The following is a 15968-nucleotide window of genomic DNA, read 5'->3' on the forward strand; positions in this document are numbered from 1 at the left end:
CAACAACAACAAAAGAGAACTACAGGGAAGTTATCTCTGATAAACATAGATGCTAAAATCCTCAACAACATATTAGCAAACTGAATCCAACAATACATTTTAAGAAAATCTCTCAACATGATCAACTGGGATTTATTCTCAAGGTGAAAGAGTGGTTCAATAATCTCAAAGCAAACGACATGATACATCACATCAACAAGAGAAAGAATAAAAATCATATGATGTCAACAGATGCAGAAAAAGAATTTGACATTTACAATATCCATTTATGATAAAAACCCTCAACAAAGTAGATTTAGAGGGAACATACCTAAACATGATAAAGGCCATATAAAAAATTCACAGTTAACATCATACTTAATGGTGAAAAATGGAGACATTTTCTGCTAAGATAAAGAACAAGTTAAGAATGTCCACACTCAACACTTTTCTTCAACACAGTACTAGAAGTCCTAGCCAGAGCACTTGGAAGGAAGGAAGGAAGGAAGGAAGGAAGGAAGGAAGGAAGGAAGGAAGGAAGGAGGGAGGGAGGGAGGGAGGGAGGGAGGGAGGAAGGAAGGAAGGAAGGAAGGAAGGAAGAGAAAAAGGAAGGAAGGAATAAAGAAAACGCATGTAAATTGGTGGGGAAGAAATGAAACTTTCACTATTTGCAGATGACATGATACTATATAGAGAAAACCCTAAAGCCTCCACCAAAAAACTACTTAGAACTGATAAATGAATTCAGTAAGGTGGCAGAATATAAAATCAATATACAGAAATTTCTTGCATTTCTATACACTAATAATGAAGCAACAAAAAGAGAAATTAAGAATCCCATTTACAATTGCACCAAAAATAAAAATTAAAAAAAAACAAACCTAGGAATAAACTTAACCAAGAGGTAAAAGATCTGTACTCTGAAAACTATGAAATGCTGATGAAAGAAATTGAAGATGACACAAAGAAATGGAAAGATATTCCATGCTCCTGGGTTGGAAGAACAAATATTGTTAAAATGCTCATATTACCCAAAGCAATCTACAGATTTAATCCAATCCCTATCAAAATACCAATAGCATTTTTGACAGAACTGGAACAATCTTAAAATTTGCATGGAACCACAAAAGACTCCAAAGATTGCCAAAGCAATCTTGAAAGGAAGAACAGGAGCTCCTGGGTGGCTCAGTTGGCTCAGCATCTGACTTCAGCTCAGGTCATGATCTCGCGGTCCATGAGTTCGAGTCCCACATCAGGTTCTGTATTAACAGCTCGGAGTCTGGAGCCTGCTTTGGATTCTGATTCTGTGTCTCCCTTTCTCTTTGCCCCTCCGTGTTCATACTCAGTCTCTCTCTCTCTCCCTTCCCCCCCTGAATAATAAACATTTAAAAATTAAAATATTAAAAATAATAATGAAGATGGAAGTTTCACAATCCTAGATTTCAATATATTTTATAGTATACAAAGCTGTAGTAACCAGAACAGTATAGTACTGGCACAAAAACAGACACATAGATCAATGGGACAGAATAGAGAGTCCAGAAATAAACTCGTGAATATATGGTCAATTAATCTTCAACAAAAGAGGCAAGAATATGGAGTGGAAAAAAGACAGTCTCTTCAACAAATGGTGTTGGAAAAACTAGACAGCTACATACAAAAGAATAAAACTGGACCACTTTCTTAACACCATACACAAAAATGAAGTCAAAATGGATTAAAGACCTAAATGTGAGACCCAAAACCATGAAAATTCTAAAAGAGAGCACAGGCAGTAAGTTCTCTGATGTTGGTCATAGCAACATCCTTCTAAATATGTCTCCTGAGGTAAGGGAAACAAAAGCAAAAATAAATTATTGGGACTACATAAAAAGTTTCTGCACAGAAAAGGAAATAATCAACAAAACTAAAAAGCAGCATGCTGAATGGGAGAAGATAGTTACAAATGACATATCTGATAAAGGGTTAGTAGCCAAAATATATAAAGAACTTACTTATATAACACAACACCAAAAAATAAAATAAAACCCAATTAAAAATGGACAGGAGACATTAACAGACATTTCTCCAAAGATACAGATGGCCAACAGACACATGAAACACCATTCAACGTTACTAATCATCAGAGAAATGCAAATCAAAAACAGAATGCGATATCAATTCACACCTGCCAGAATGGCTCAAATCAAAAACACAAGAAACAACAAGTATTCACAAAGGTGTGGAGAAAAAGGAATCCTTATGCACTGTTGGTGGGAGTATAAACTAGTGCAGCCACTGTGGGAAACAGTGTGGAGTTTCCTCAAAAAATTAAAAATAGAACCAGCATATGATCTTGTAATTCCACTACTGGGTATTACTCAAATAATACAGATATACTAATTTGAAAAGATACATGTGCCCCTATGTTCTTTGCATTATTTACACTATTACAGCATTATTTACAACAGCCAAATTATGGAAGCAGCCCAAGTGTCCATCAATAGATGAATGCATAAAGAAAAAAAAATAGATGAATGTATAAAAATAGATGAATGGATAAAGCACACACACACACACACATGCATGCACAGGATGGATTATTATTTAGCCATTAAAAAGAATGAAATCTTGCTATTTGCAACAACATGAATGGATCTAGAAGGTAAAATGCTAAGCAGAATAAGTCAATTAGAGAAAAACAAACACCATATGATTTCATCCATATGTGGAATTTAAGAAAAAACAAATGAACAAAGAAAAAGGGAAACAAAGCAAAAAACAGACTTTTAATCATAGAGAACAATGGTGTAGAGAACATTCTGATGGTTATCAGAGGGGAGGTGGGTGGGAGGATGGGTGAAATCAGTGAAGGGGGGATTAAGAGTGCTCTCATGATGAGCACTGAGTAATGTATAGAATTGTTGAATCACTGTATTGTATACCTGAAACTAATATAATGCTGTATATTTATGAGAATTCTTAAAAAATGTTTTATGCATCTCAATTTTTATTTGCAATTTCAGGGAATATGAATTGTCATATTGACAACTGAGTTCCCAATAACTCTCCCTTAGATAATTTTATCAATCTAACAACTTAGCTTTGTCTGTAATTCTGAAGATATCCTTCAGGTAAAAGAAATTAAGTTGACATCTTTCAACAAAACAAGAAATTTCTCATTCCATGAATAACCTGTGTAAGGAATTGGGAAAAATATATTAACTATATTCAAAAATACTGTTTAGGAGAGTCTGAGACAAGGTTAGTCAAATAAGCATCAGAAGGAAGCTATATTCTTGTTTTTGTTTCCTCTAGAGCAAAAATGACATGATAAATTTTTATAACATATAAAATACAAAACACATATAAAACACTTATCTGAAGTTGTGGAGGTATTTTTTTGTGTTTGATTTGTTTTGATATTTGCTCACTAAGGCACTGTTGAATGTCGGGTACATGGATGGACTCTGAGTGCTACAAGAATAAAAGCTGCTTTTCTAAGCACCCCCACCCTTATTCCCAGGAAGCTAATTGTACAGTAAGATTCTTGGAGTCAATAAGTGCCATTAGGGTAACCACAGAAATGAAATTTTGAAATATTTCTTTTACTTAAATAGAAATTAACTTTAAAGTATTCCTAGGAGCAAGCACATATTTAGCTGGAAACTGGAGCGACAACACCCAAGAGATGTTTACTCTGACTCATATTGCATTTTAGTAAAGGAAGCTTAATCACAGTAGGAGGGACAATATTGAGCCAATCAGTAAAAATTCATCCGAGGTATTAGCGTATGATGTAAATGATGAGAGCATGAGCTTTGGAGTCATATAGCCCTCAAGTCCAGACTCCACTACTTATAAGCTGTGTGGCCTTGGAGAAGTCACTTTCATCTCTCTAAGCCTCATTTTCTTCTTGTATGAAGTAAGATATGTGCTGGCACTGTCCAATAGAAATATAATATGAACCACATACATAATTAAAAATTTTTAGTAGCCATGCTTTTAAAAAATAGGTGAAATTAATTTTATAATACATTTCATCACATGTAATCAAAACAAAATTAATAAAATATTTTGCATTTTGTTCCTCAAGTCCGAAATCTGCTGAACATTTTACAATTACTGCATATTTCAGTATGCTGCAAGTGCTTAAGTATTTCAAGTGCTCAATAGCTGCATGTGAGTCACATATGCTATAGTGGAATGTCCTGGTATATATCTACCCCATAGGGTTGTAAGGATAAAATGAGATAACATGTATAAAGGACTTAGAACAGTGCTTGGCAGATAACAAAGACTAAAATATTTAATTGTGAAAAATGTTACTACTAATACTGAGGATTGAGTACAACAGCCTATGTTGTACTCATTCCCCTCAGCTGGGAGGGGAATGCAAAAATATGGCATGTCCCTGTTCCCAAGTAATTACAAAGTTAAGAAGGTAAGACAAATACACAGCTAACATATATTTATTGTGGCATCTTATTACATATGAATGGCATGAATAAAATGAAATGAATGTTCAGAAAAGGAAGATCTCCACTAGAGATGTCTTATATCAACAAGAAGAAGAAAGTCATTTTGAACTGGGACTTAACAAATGGGTTCACTTTTATTATGAAGATATGGTTGGGGACCATGGAAATAGCTAAGAAAAATATTTCACCAGAGGGAATAACAGAAGCAATAATCCAAAGATGGGGAGGTGAAAAATAAATGCAAGAAATGGTGGCAAATCATTTGATGGAGAATATAGGGTTCATGTAAAAGTGTATTTGATTAAATAAATGCCAATTTGGAGTATAGAGGTCTTAAAAGTCATGCTAAGATACTACAACATTATTCAGTGTCAGAAGGCGATAGTAAAAAGAGCACAGATTTGGGAGTCAAAGATCTGATTTCAACCAGGTTCTTCAACTGCCATAAATACTTTTTCTTGCCTTGGGAAAGTCATTCATCTCAGCTGTTCATTTGCAAAAAGAGATGTTTGAATATAAAAGCCTGAAAGGGGCACCTGGGTGGTGTCAGCTCATGTCATGATCTTGCAATTTGTGAGTTTGAACCTCACATCCGGCTCACTGCTGTCAGTGTGGAGCCCACTTGGGAAACTCTGTCTCTCTCTCTTTCCCTTCCTCTCTCACTTCTGTGCATTCTCTCTCAAAAACAAAATAAATATTTTTTTAAAAATTTAAATAAATAAATAAATAAAACAAAACCTGAGCATGTCAGAGTTGTAAGGAGTCTCTTTGTTGCTGCTGCTGCTTTTGGTGTTGTTCTATTAAAATTTATGGTATTTTAAAATAGGAGGGACATTACTGAAGAAACACCTTACGAGTTAATATATGTAGATTTTAAAGTAAAGAAATGGTAATAAAAATGATCATTTGGTGTACCATTTCAGTGGCGGTGACAAATAAAAACAAGGACTTGTCATTCTGTGAACGTAACAGCTGAAAATTAGCAAACTGTAGAAAGTTAGTAAAAATGAATGGATAGAACTTGGGCTGAGGTTGGAGAGGGAGAAAGTTGAGAAATGAATGTCACTGTAGTTTGATGTCTGGAAAACAGAATATAGTACCAAAACAGAAATGGAAGAACTAAAAAGATAATTTTGACAGAAATATGAGAAGGGATTTAACATGAATATCTTTATCAGTTGGGTATGATTTTTAATATGTATGATATATGCATTATAAGGTTATATATTTAAGAATTAATGGAGATACATATATCTCCCTCAAGAATATGGATGTTTTAGTTTTAGAGTCCCATAAAGTAGTAAAATCAACACTGAATAAAAGACTTATGAGATTAACACGAGCATTAAACTTAAGAGCCTATTTACCTATGAAATTCAGTGGCATTCATAGAAAAGCCCCAAAGTGTCATACTTACCTGAATCTTAATTTATAGAAGAAACACTAAGGCAAGAAATGAAGCAAGACTTTTTGAATAATAAAGATTTTGACTAAAGTTCCAGATTTACCTTTTCTGAGTCCCATTCTCCATTAGCTAAAAAGGGAGAATCTATCTCTACCTCTCGGGGTTAAATGCAGAACATGTGAGGTAACATGTGGTGCTCTAGATACCCAATAAATGATAGCTATTGTTTCATGTCTTTCTGATAAACCCGAAAGACAAACAAACGTACTCCTATCCTTTCTACTTAAAAAAATGTCATAAGGGTCTTATCACATCTTAACTCCTATGCAACAAGCAGGGATTAAGTACTCAATGTGTCAAGTTTCACCATTGGTGTCAAAATATAGCCTTCAGACGCCTGGCTTGATCTCTGGGTTGTGAATTTGATCTCCATGTTGGATGTAGAGATTACTTAAAAATAAAATCTTTTGGGGTGCCTGGGTGGCTCAGTCAGTTGGGCGTCCAACTTTGGCTCAGGTCATGATCTCCCAGGGTTCAAATCCCACGTCAGGCTCTGTGCTGACAACTTGCAGCCTGGAGCCTGCTTCAGATTCTGTGTCTCCCTTTCTGTCTGCCCCTCCCTTGCTCATACTCTGTCTCTCTCTCTCTTTCAAAAATAAATAAACATTTACAAAATTAAAAATATATATATTAAAAAATATATTGTAATCTTAAGAATTTGCCTTGGTTAGCAGGCAAGTGTTAAAAAGTTTAAAATAACTCTTGGCTCTTCTAGGTGTAGATTCTTAAAATCAAATTGAGTTTTCACACATATATGTATCTAAAATGAATTAAAAACTTTTCACTTTGAAAAAGTGCCAATATTTCATTTGCACATTCTATTAGCATGGGATTAAGACTTTCCAATTTGTTGGTTTATCCAAAGTTATTGCATATACCCAGAAAAAATTTTACCACTGGATTTTCATGAGCTAATTCATTCTATAAACTTCTTCAAGAGATTCTATTGCTAATGTAGCTTAAATAAGTAGGTGCATTCAAATATTCAAGTTTTTATACCAAATCCAATTGAGATGGCTTTGTGTAAGACACTATTAGACATATTTTTCAAAAATTTACCTTTTAAACAAAGCATAAAGAAGCCATGCCATCAGCACATTTATATATTTATATAAATATAAATATAATATTTATTAATAAATATAAATATTTACCACCCGACTGGGTGGCTCAGTCGGTTAAGCATCCTACTTTAGCTCAGGTCATGATCTCATGGTTCGTGAGTTGGAACCCCACGTCGGGCTCTGCTGACAGCTCAGAGCCTGGAGCCTGCTTCGGATTCTGTGTCTCCCTCTCTCTGCTCCTCCCCCACTCATGCGCTCTCCCTCTCTCTCTCTCTCTCTCTCTCTCTCTCTCTCTCTCTCTCTCTCTTTCAGAAATAAAGCTTAAAAAATTTTAGAACTAAAATTTCAGAGACCTACTAATTTTCAAAGGTTGGCTGTCTCATTTAATAGCGGAGCAATAGTTTGGGTAGGTAAAATTTACTGCTTATCTTCTAAGCCAAAAGAAATTGGAAAATTCATCCGATAGAGTAAAATGGATACCCACACACGTAATCCTCATTCAAACCTCATCGGTCATCAAAGAAGATGCTGATTTAATCAATAAGAAAGTATTCTGAAGTCTTGGTAAATAAAAATACAGATTAAGTTTTTCAGAGATGTGTGAATGAAGAGATAGTAATAAGCACTCTGTTGATATATACTAAGTTATTTATATTAAAGAATAGCAGTTACAAAATTATGTCAATCTTCTTCACCTGCTTATTTTGTTTCTATTCTGTGAAAAGTTTGGTCATCCTAAAAACTTAAATGTTAACAAAAGAAACAAAGCAAGTCATTTTTTATATAATAGATGTTCAAATCTTTATATTTTATTTTAAAATACATTTATGAATCAACTTGGCTATTTCTATTTTTAAATCAGTGTTGGTTAACTACTCTATGTTTTTAAATTAGATACTTTAAATCTATGTGATGTTTATGGGTTATGTGCATTCACAACTTGGTATAATTATTCTTATTAAAATACTATGCTAAATGACATTTAAAATAATCTATTCAGGAATTACAAGTTGCATGACAATTGTTTTGGTTAAATTTTGTTATAACATTTTAATCAAATATTTAAAGTATAAATATATAATTTATCATTTTTTGTTATTTCACATTTTTAAGGAAGCATATTAACTTTAATATAAGCATTAGTACAAATTTTCATAAATTGTCATCATACTGCTAAAAATTTTATTTCTACCATATTTTTATTCCATTGATTAAGTTTTGCTGTGGATAAATCTTCCTAAATTTGTCATTAAGACTGTGACATTGAAAAAAAAAAAGACAAATGATTTATATCATGATTTATTTTTCATTGCCAATCACCAAGATATTTAGAAAGATACTTATGCACATGTCTGTAAATACTCCATTTTCTAGAGATGCTATCAATAATCATACTGTGATTTTGTTTTTTGTTTTGTTTTGTTTTTGAGAGTGCCATCTCTCTCTCACACCAACTAGATACTAGTGTAGTAACTGACACATTCTGATAAGTAATTTGGAAAATCTTCTAGCCTAGAAAGAGTTCAGCATTTCAATTCCCAGTAAAGCTAATTTTAGGTCAGACATTGTATGCCATGTAATAACTCATATACTTTTTTTTAAAATTTTTTAAGTTTATTTATTTTCAGAGAGACAGAGACAGTGTGAGTGGGAGAGGGGAAGAGAGAGAGGGAGAAAGAGAGAGAATCCCAAGCAGGCTCCACACAGCCAGCCCAGGGTCCCATGTGGGGCTTGAACTCACAAACTGTGAGATCATGACCTAAGTGGAAATTGAGTGTGATGCTTGACTAACTGAGCCAACCAGGTGACCCTAATGTATATACTTTGAAGTTGAACATGATTATAAATTTACACACATTTTAGGAATGAGTTATTTTATATATATAATCACAATCTTGCAATCGTCTGAAAATGAGTTCAAGTAAACCTGAAAATCTCACCATTAACTTGCTGACTAAAATCTGTTCTATCAGAGATGAAATTTTGAAAAACCTGAGGCATGGTGCTGCTGAATTATATAACCCTATCATTAGGTTCTTGTATTATTTTCTCTGTTCTATTGAACTTTCAGAAGTTACCAAGAACATTAATAACTGTTCCTAATTATGATTGTTAAAGATTTGACTTCAACAAAAGATAATTGTTTAAAGCTAAATCTTTTCCTTTCTCTTTATGGACTTTGATTCTGTTTGGTTTCAAAAACAGAAAATAATATTTGTCCTCTTCCCAGCTGTTATATGAAGACTACAAGAAAAATAGTAAAGTCACAAATAGCAATTGTCTATAGAATGAGGCTAGAAGTGGAATCCATATGTAATGCCTCTGTCAGCAAAGACTTGTAGAAGAGGGTTTATAATAAATATTCGCATCTGCTTCTTTGGACACTCTAATCCATCCTAAGGATCTTTGCTGTGTCAGGCTTTGTTCTAGATGAAGTAGCCCAGTAGTTATAAAGGTTTGCAAATAGGCCATATTTATCATGGTTAGCTTTACTTTTATAACTTTTCTCTGTTTTTGAAATAATCATGACAATTTGTAATATAATTTGTGATTAAATATTTTACTGTGACTTTTACAACAATATCATTAAAAAATTTTTACTGTGAAACAAAAATTTTATTTTCACAATGTATCACCTACTTACAATCTGTCAAGAAGGCATCATTGATAATAATACTATGCTGGATGTGGAAAACACAATGACTAAAATCCCAGGCTATGGATTCAAAGTGATTAAATGATAGATCTCTCCATACGTTCCGTGTTCTCTTGAGCAAGACACTTTGCCTTTCCAAACCTCTCTTTGTTCATCACATAATGAAGTTAATATTTTCTTCATCATTAGATTCTTGTAAGGATTATATGAAGTTATTCATATACTAGGTACTAAATCTAGTATCTAACATGTTGAGAGTTTAATTAATTTTAAATGTTATTACTGGAATAATAATATGCCTTCTAAGTATGATTAGATAATCATATTTAGATAATCAATTATTTTTACTTACCTCTAAACTTCCTGATAGTTTGCTACTACTTTAATAAAAGTATTAGCATTGGATTGCTGATATGTTTTTCACTTGAAGGAAATTATTCACTAAAAATTATACAGTATAAAAATTATGAGAATACTCTGTGCTATATTTAGCTCTTATGCAATATAAATTTAGTTTAACATAATTTTGAATGTTAAATTAGAGTAAAAAAACCTAAGTCATCCTTTAAATGAGAGTATCTATTTTCACTCCAACTCCAAAAGAAAGTTCATAAGTGTCATAATTTTTAAAGCATAAATGTATATTATAATTAAGTAAAGATTTAGCATAATTATAACAAGTTAAAGTATAATGCAAAGTTGAAAATGTAAATTATCCATTATATAGGGACATAGATTTTGAACCTATGCTTTTGGACATTTTTTCACAAATAATTGACTTGAAAAATGAACCTGCATTGCTCAGTTGATTTCATCCTCAACTTCTCAAAATTCTTTACTAATTCCCAATATAAAGAGAGTAGCAGGGCATTTGATGACCTCTGCATATAACGGAGGTAGAGCATTATGTTTTACTTCCTTATTTTAAACTTTTTATAATCTAACCATTGGCATGTCTTCATTTTGACTGGAATTATTTCCTACACAGATGAGAGCTCATATCTAATGACTGACATCTAACATGAGTGTTGAATTACAACTGAAACTGTTTCCATTGCTTATAAACTATGACTGCTTGAAATTAAACTTTGATATTCTCTCTTTCTCTCTCAGGTCGAGTTTTAGCTCAGGCGAGTGGCAATGGGGTTATCCATTTGCTGGATCTTAAATCAGGGCAGATTCACAAATTGATGGGCCACGAGAGTGAGGCTCACACAGTCGTGTTTTCTCATGACGGAGAGTATTTGTTTTCCGGAGGTTCTGACGGCACCGTTCGAACGTGGTCTTGACGGTCAGCATATCCCACTACAGAGGGCATTCCCTTTAAGGCTTGAAAATACCTTGCATAGTACCAAATCAGGAAATATCTGGTTAAATATTGCAAGCAGGTAACATTTACAATTTGCCTGCAAACATGCTTTGGACATGTATTTTATTGCTCGTACTATTACCAATAAAAAAATAACTTTTGCTCATTTATTTGTGTCTGGGTCTCTTTTTCTTTCCCATTTTGATAAGAATTTAGAGACAGAGCATCTTTGCTAGGGGTTTGAAAGAAACAGCTTTACAATGACGCCTAATGACAGACTAGATGAATTACAGGAGATTGATTTTGAATGTTAGAGAACAAACTGCAGAACAGGGCTACTTTTTTTTTTTTTTTTTTTTTAAATCAAATCCAAGCTGCAGGAAGACCTGAAGTTTAATCATGTAGCATACGCAAAGTCCTTCTGCAACCAAAGGGTCAAATAGAATCGGGGAGCATATGTTTTCACAGATTCTTTGACAGTGATTATGCCTTATCTATTAATAATAATCAAGACTGCAGATGGCTTAAATCTAAATTCAACGCTTTTCCGGAACTTTCATCTCTGCAGCCCATCTAAGAATGCATTAGGTATAATTACAATGTTTTGTGTTTTTATTGTAATTTCAATACCAATAAGTATCTCGTATGTAAAAGGGCTTTCCCTCTCCTAATGCATGCATCAGCTGTATAAAGTGGGACTGCTTTAGAGAACACTCTAGCCTGGTCTAAAGCAGCAGCTCCGGATTTCAACCGTGCTGGGCTCTGAAGCCAGTTGTTGGCGCTGTCCGTGGTGCTGAGGAATTCCCGGCTGCCGGCGAATGAGCTCCAAATCAGCAGTCTGCAAACTGCTCTCAGTGATGCAGAAACCCAGCTAAAGTTGCTCCTTTCTTTCACGTCCACAGTTAGTATTTTCTGGTGTGTAAGAGGGGATTCAAGAAACATATTGTGGATGATGCTGATGGTACTGCCAGCGGAGTGGGCTTTAAGCTACAGCATGCTATTGCTGTTTGTGATCCTCAGAGCCTAGCCAAATCACCTCTACTGCCGTACCAAACACTGTGTAAGTGAACTCATGTGTGGAGGAGGTGTAATCAGCCGGTAAATTTCATAGAAGGATCTGAGAAAATGCTAAATATAAGTTCAACATGATTCTGCTACTGGGGTCTGGATTTCTACAGGACCAGCATTGCTTCTTGCTTTGAATTCTGAAGACAGGTCCAAAGCATCTTTCTTATGTGTGTCTGCTGTGTTTCTCTCTGGAAGGGCGGGAGACTGCTTCTTGACTGTGTTTTGAAATGGGAGGTAGAGAGAATGGATTACCTTTAATTCATGCCTGAAAATGTATTCTTTGGATAACTAAAGAGGAACTGCTTTCCTAAAACATACCTGATCTTTTAGTTCATGTTGGTCAATGACTCCCACCACCACCATTACCCTCCAGAGTGATTAGGTAAGTGTATCTTATGACATGAGTTATGTTTGTTTTCTCAAAGAAATAGATGCAGTCATTTAAAATCATATGTAGCAATATGGGGAGGGGGGAAAGTTTAGCTGGAAAGTGATCCTCAGTTTAGCAGTGTTTGCTTACTTATTAAAAATCTTCAGATAAACATTTTATTTGATTTCTCTAATATTTCTTCCCTTAAATAGTGTTTTTAACTGCACTAAAGCAGCTCTATTATGAAAAGGGAATTTTTAATACCCTAGGAACTTTGTTATATTAAAAAGAAAACCTTGTTTTCTACATGCAGATTTAAAAATGTATTTCATATAATAAAAGCACGTTTAAGGTTTATATAAAGTAGCCATTATACCCCTATTTTTACCTTTAAGTTTACATTTACCATAACACAATACATTAATGCCTACCTGTAGCTTGCAAAGAGATCAATTTCTTTCTATGTCCTTTTGAAGCAGAATGATATGTGTATTTTATATGGCTTATCTTGCATGTATTGACAGACACTACTGGAATACTACAAGGAAGCACAATAGCTTCCTTTTCTTCCAAGATAAACTTTATAAATATGTGAGAGATGTATAAATGCATGCCTTAATCAGTAAAATATATTTATGCTTTTTTCAGAAGCTTCTGTTATGTCTGTGGTCTCTGTAGTAATTTAAAGGAAAAAAATGCTTTGTCAAAGGGAGCTTCCAGCTTCTCAAGTAGAATTATAGGTTTGCATCTTTTTTTGTTCTGTCATGACTCATTATTTTTGACATATTTTAAAATAAATCTATCTCCTTTATCATTACCTACCCAAAAGGAATTCTAATATCAGAAAGCAGCTTTCTCTTAAAGGAGGGCATAAATATACTACCTTCCATTTTACTATTTTTATAATTTGCATATATTACTTAAAATGCAAATATAATAGTTGATGAAGTGTCCCAATGCTATCTTTTTGTTGTTTTTAAATTATCATCTGTATAGGTCATACTGAAAAGAGATGATTGATCATTACTCCTTACAATCTGAAAGTATACGAACACACAACATTTATAAATGATCTGAAAATGTCCTATATACAATATTAGCAATATTGGCATAAAGCCAATAGAATTTAAATAGACAAGTGAACTATCTAACAACACTTTTTTTTTATTTATTACTCTTTAAAGTCACAGTTTCCCCAGAGCCTTTGTATGAGTTAGTCACTCTAAACATTTAAATAGGAGCCCATTACCAACACTGCACACCAAGCACTAAGTGAAGTTTACATGAGTCAATGTCACCAAATTAATTAGTTATACTTTCTGTGAATGGCAACAACTCATTATTATTTTAAGGAATTTCAATAAACAGTTTTATATTGGCATTTTTGTGCAAATTGCCTAAATCAAATATGTTTGAGATATCAAAAGAGGGGTATATTTTCAAGACTATATTGAAGTAATTAATTCAAGTAGTATTCCATGAATAATAGACTCAAATTCCTGTTAAAAAAAAATCACAAGTACATCATTCCTGCCCACTAGGAGCTTACTTCCTGAGTAAAATAAAGTTGTGGACAATACAAATACATTTATTTTTAGCAAATCCTTTTGAATACATGGAGTTGTAGTGTACTATTTACTATTTACATTTTTCTTTCCCTTATTCACTATGGAATAGTTGCACTATTTTTTTGTCTAAGCTATGTTTTAAAATCCAGATTTATGATCTCTGAAATGAATATCCCATTTGAGATCATTGTTGTTCTCCAATTATGGGTGTCAAGTAGGAAGGCCTTTATACTAGCTCATCTCAATTGTAATTTGTATTCAACTATTGGTCTCTTCCCTTTCTTTTAGAAGTAGAAGTTTTCTCACTAATCTCTTAGTTTTTATACAGATAATTGTAGCATATATTCTATCACTGACTAATCCATTTCAAAGAATAATAGAGAATGTGAATTAAGACATTCTTGAGCCATTTTTAACTACTCGTAATCACCTTTTGAGGCTCAGTAAACCACTTCTTACAATTTAAACATAGCCAGATCTTTGAAATTCAGAAGGCAAATTCAAGCCCAAGGTTCCTACGTGAAATGATGGACAAATTTTAATGCTTATATGCCAAGAATAAACTCTCCAAACTTTATAATAAAGTGTAGATAGTTGCATGAACTCAGTCTATTTGAGGTCTTAGTATCTTTCAGATAGATTCCAAATAAAAAGGTTAAGAACATGGACTTACATAAATCCATATTCTCTCTATATTTGTCAAATTATTCTTTTCAAATATTTATTTTCAGCCTACCCCTCTTGTATTCCCATGGAAGGAGCTGAGTATATTTAATATTAGGAGCACATCCAGAAGCCTTTGAGGAGGGGGATGGCTCTTCATATTCATGAAGCTTGCATACTTCTGTTGGTCATCCTTGGATTAGTCACTTCTGCTGCCATCAGTCATGAAGACTATCCTGCTGATGAAGGTGACCAGACCTCCAGTAATGACAATCTGATCTTTGATGACTATCGAGGGAAAGGGTGTGTGGATGACAGCGGCTTTGTATACAAGTTGGGAGAACGATTTTTCCCAGGGCATTCCAACTGTCCATGTGTCTGTGCTCTGGATGGACCTGTTTGTGATCAGCCAGAATGCCCTAAAATTCACCCAAAGTGTACTAAAGTGGAACACAATGGATGCTGTCCTGAGTGCAAAGAAGTGAAAAACTTTTGTGAATATCATGGGAAAAATTACAAAATCTTGGAGGAATTTAAGGTATGAGTTACCCTCCATATTTATTGAGTACTAACTTTTCATACCACATACATAGTAGATTACTACATTAAAGTTGGAAGAAATTATTTTTAAATCTCCCTTTAATTTACAATATGATTCCAGTTAGCTAAGTACCACTGTGGTCAGCAAATAACCAAGTGGTTTGTTGATCAATATCTATAAGTTTTCACAATAATAACCTCTTCCTACAGAAGTATGGAGTATGCTTAATAGCATTTTTTGCCCTTAATCACTTCTTCTCTATTATTACAAAGTATGTTTTCTGAGGGAAATCATTTTGTTTGTATACTATGTGTTTAATGTTTAAATTTTGTAAAGTTGTGTGTGTGTGTGTGTGTGCGCATGCATGTGTTGCTTGCGCACATGCGTGTGGTCTATTTGCCTGTGTTTGGAGCCATTTAACTATAGTCTAGAATTATATTTAGTGTGTGGAAATGCAAGTGCAAGTGAGATGCACTTCTGAGCTATGGTCTTTATATTACGAATATGCATTAGGACTACTTGTTGTAGAGTACCATCCGCATTGTGTTCTCTGCTCATTAGAGTTTTTGCTTGCAGGACCCCAAAGAGAACTGAATTTTAGTCCCTGTCAAAGGTAGTAAAAAAAAGACCATTTTTCAAGCCTCCATAGTATTTCACAGTCTTTATTTTATGCTTGTGTCATATTTTTAAGTAATTTGGAATTCATTTTTATCTCACTTTGAGTCTCTTTTCTCAAATGGCTAGTTTTAATTAGGATGTCCTATAAGCCAGATCTGAACCCTGAAGGTATAAATTAATATATCAAAATGTTCTCCTTAAATGTAA

At 33.7% G+C, this 15968-nt stretch overlaps 2 protein-coding genes across 3 annotated transcripts in view; both read left to right on the forward strand.

Annotated features, from left to right (window-relative positions):
• The window catches only part of SPAG16 (sperm associated antigen 16), a 1018955-nt gene extending 1007856 nt beyond the window's left edge, over window positions 1-11099 (forward strand). For both annotated transcript variants that reach the window (XM_015539276.2, XM_042995277.1), the window contains one exon: window positions 10738-11099. In XM_015539276.2, coding sequence (XP_015394762.2) covers window positions 10738-10913 — 176 coding nt within the window. In that variant the 3' untranslated portion in view covers window positions 10914-11099. The remainder of the gene's footprint in view (window positions 1-10737) is intronic.
• Window positions 11100-14750: 3651 nt separating this feature from the next.
• VWC2L (von Willebrand factor C domain containing 2 like) overlaps window positions 14751-15968 on the forward strand; it is a 155844-nt gene continuing 154626 nt past the window's right edge. Inside the window, exon 1 of the mRNA XM_042998156.1 lies at window positions 14751-15140. Within this exon, the coding sequence (XP_042854090.1) occupies window positions 14751-15140 (390 nt within the window). The remainder of the gene's footprint in view (window positions 15141-15968) is intronic.

This window comes from Panthera tigris, chromosome C1 (genome assembly GCF_018350195.1).
Source record: "Panthera tigris isolate Pti1 chromosome C1, P.tigris_Pti1_mat1.1, whole genome shotgun sequence".
NCBI classification, from domain to species: domain Eukaryota; kingdom Metazoa; phylum Chordata; class Mammalia; order Carnivora; family Felidae; genus Panthera; species Panthera tigris.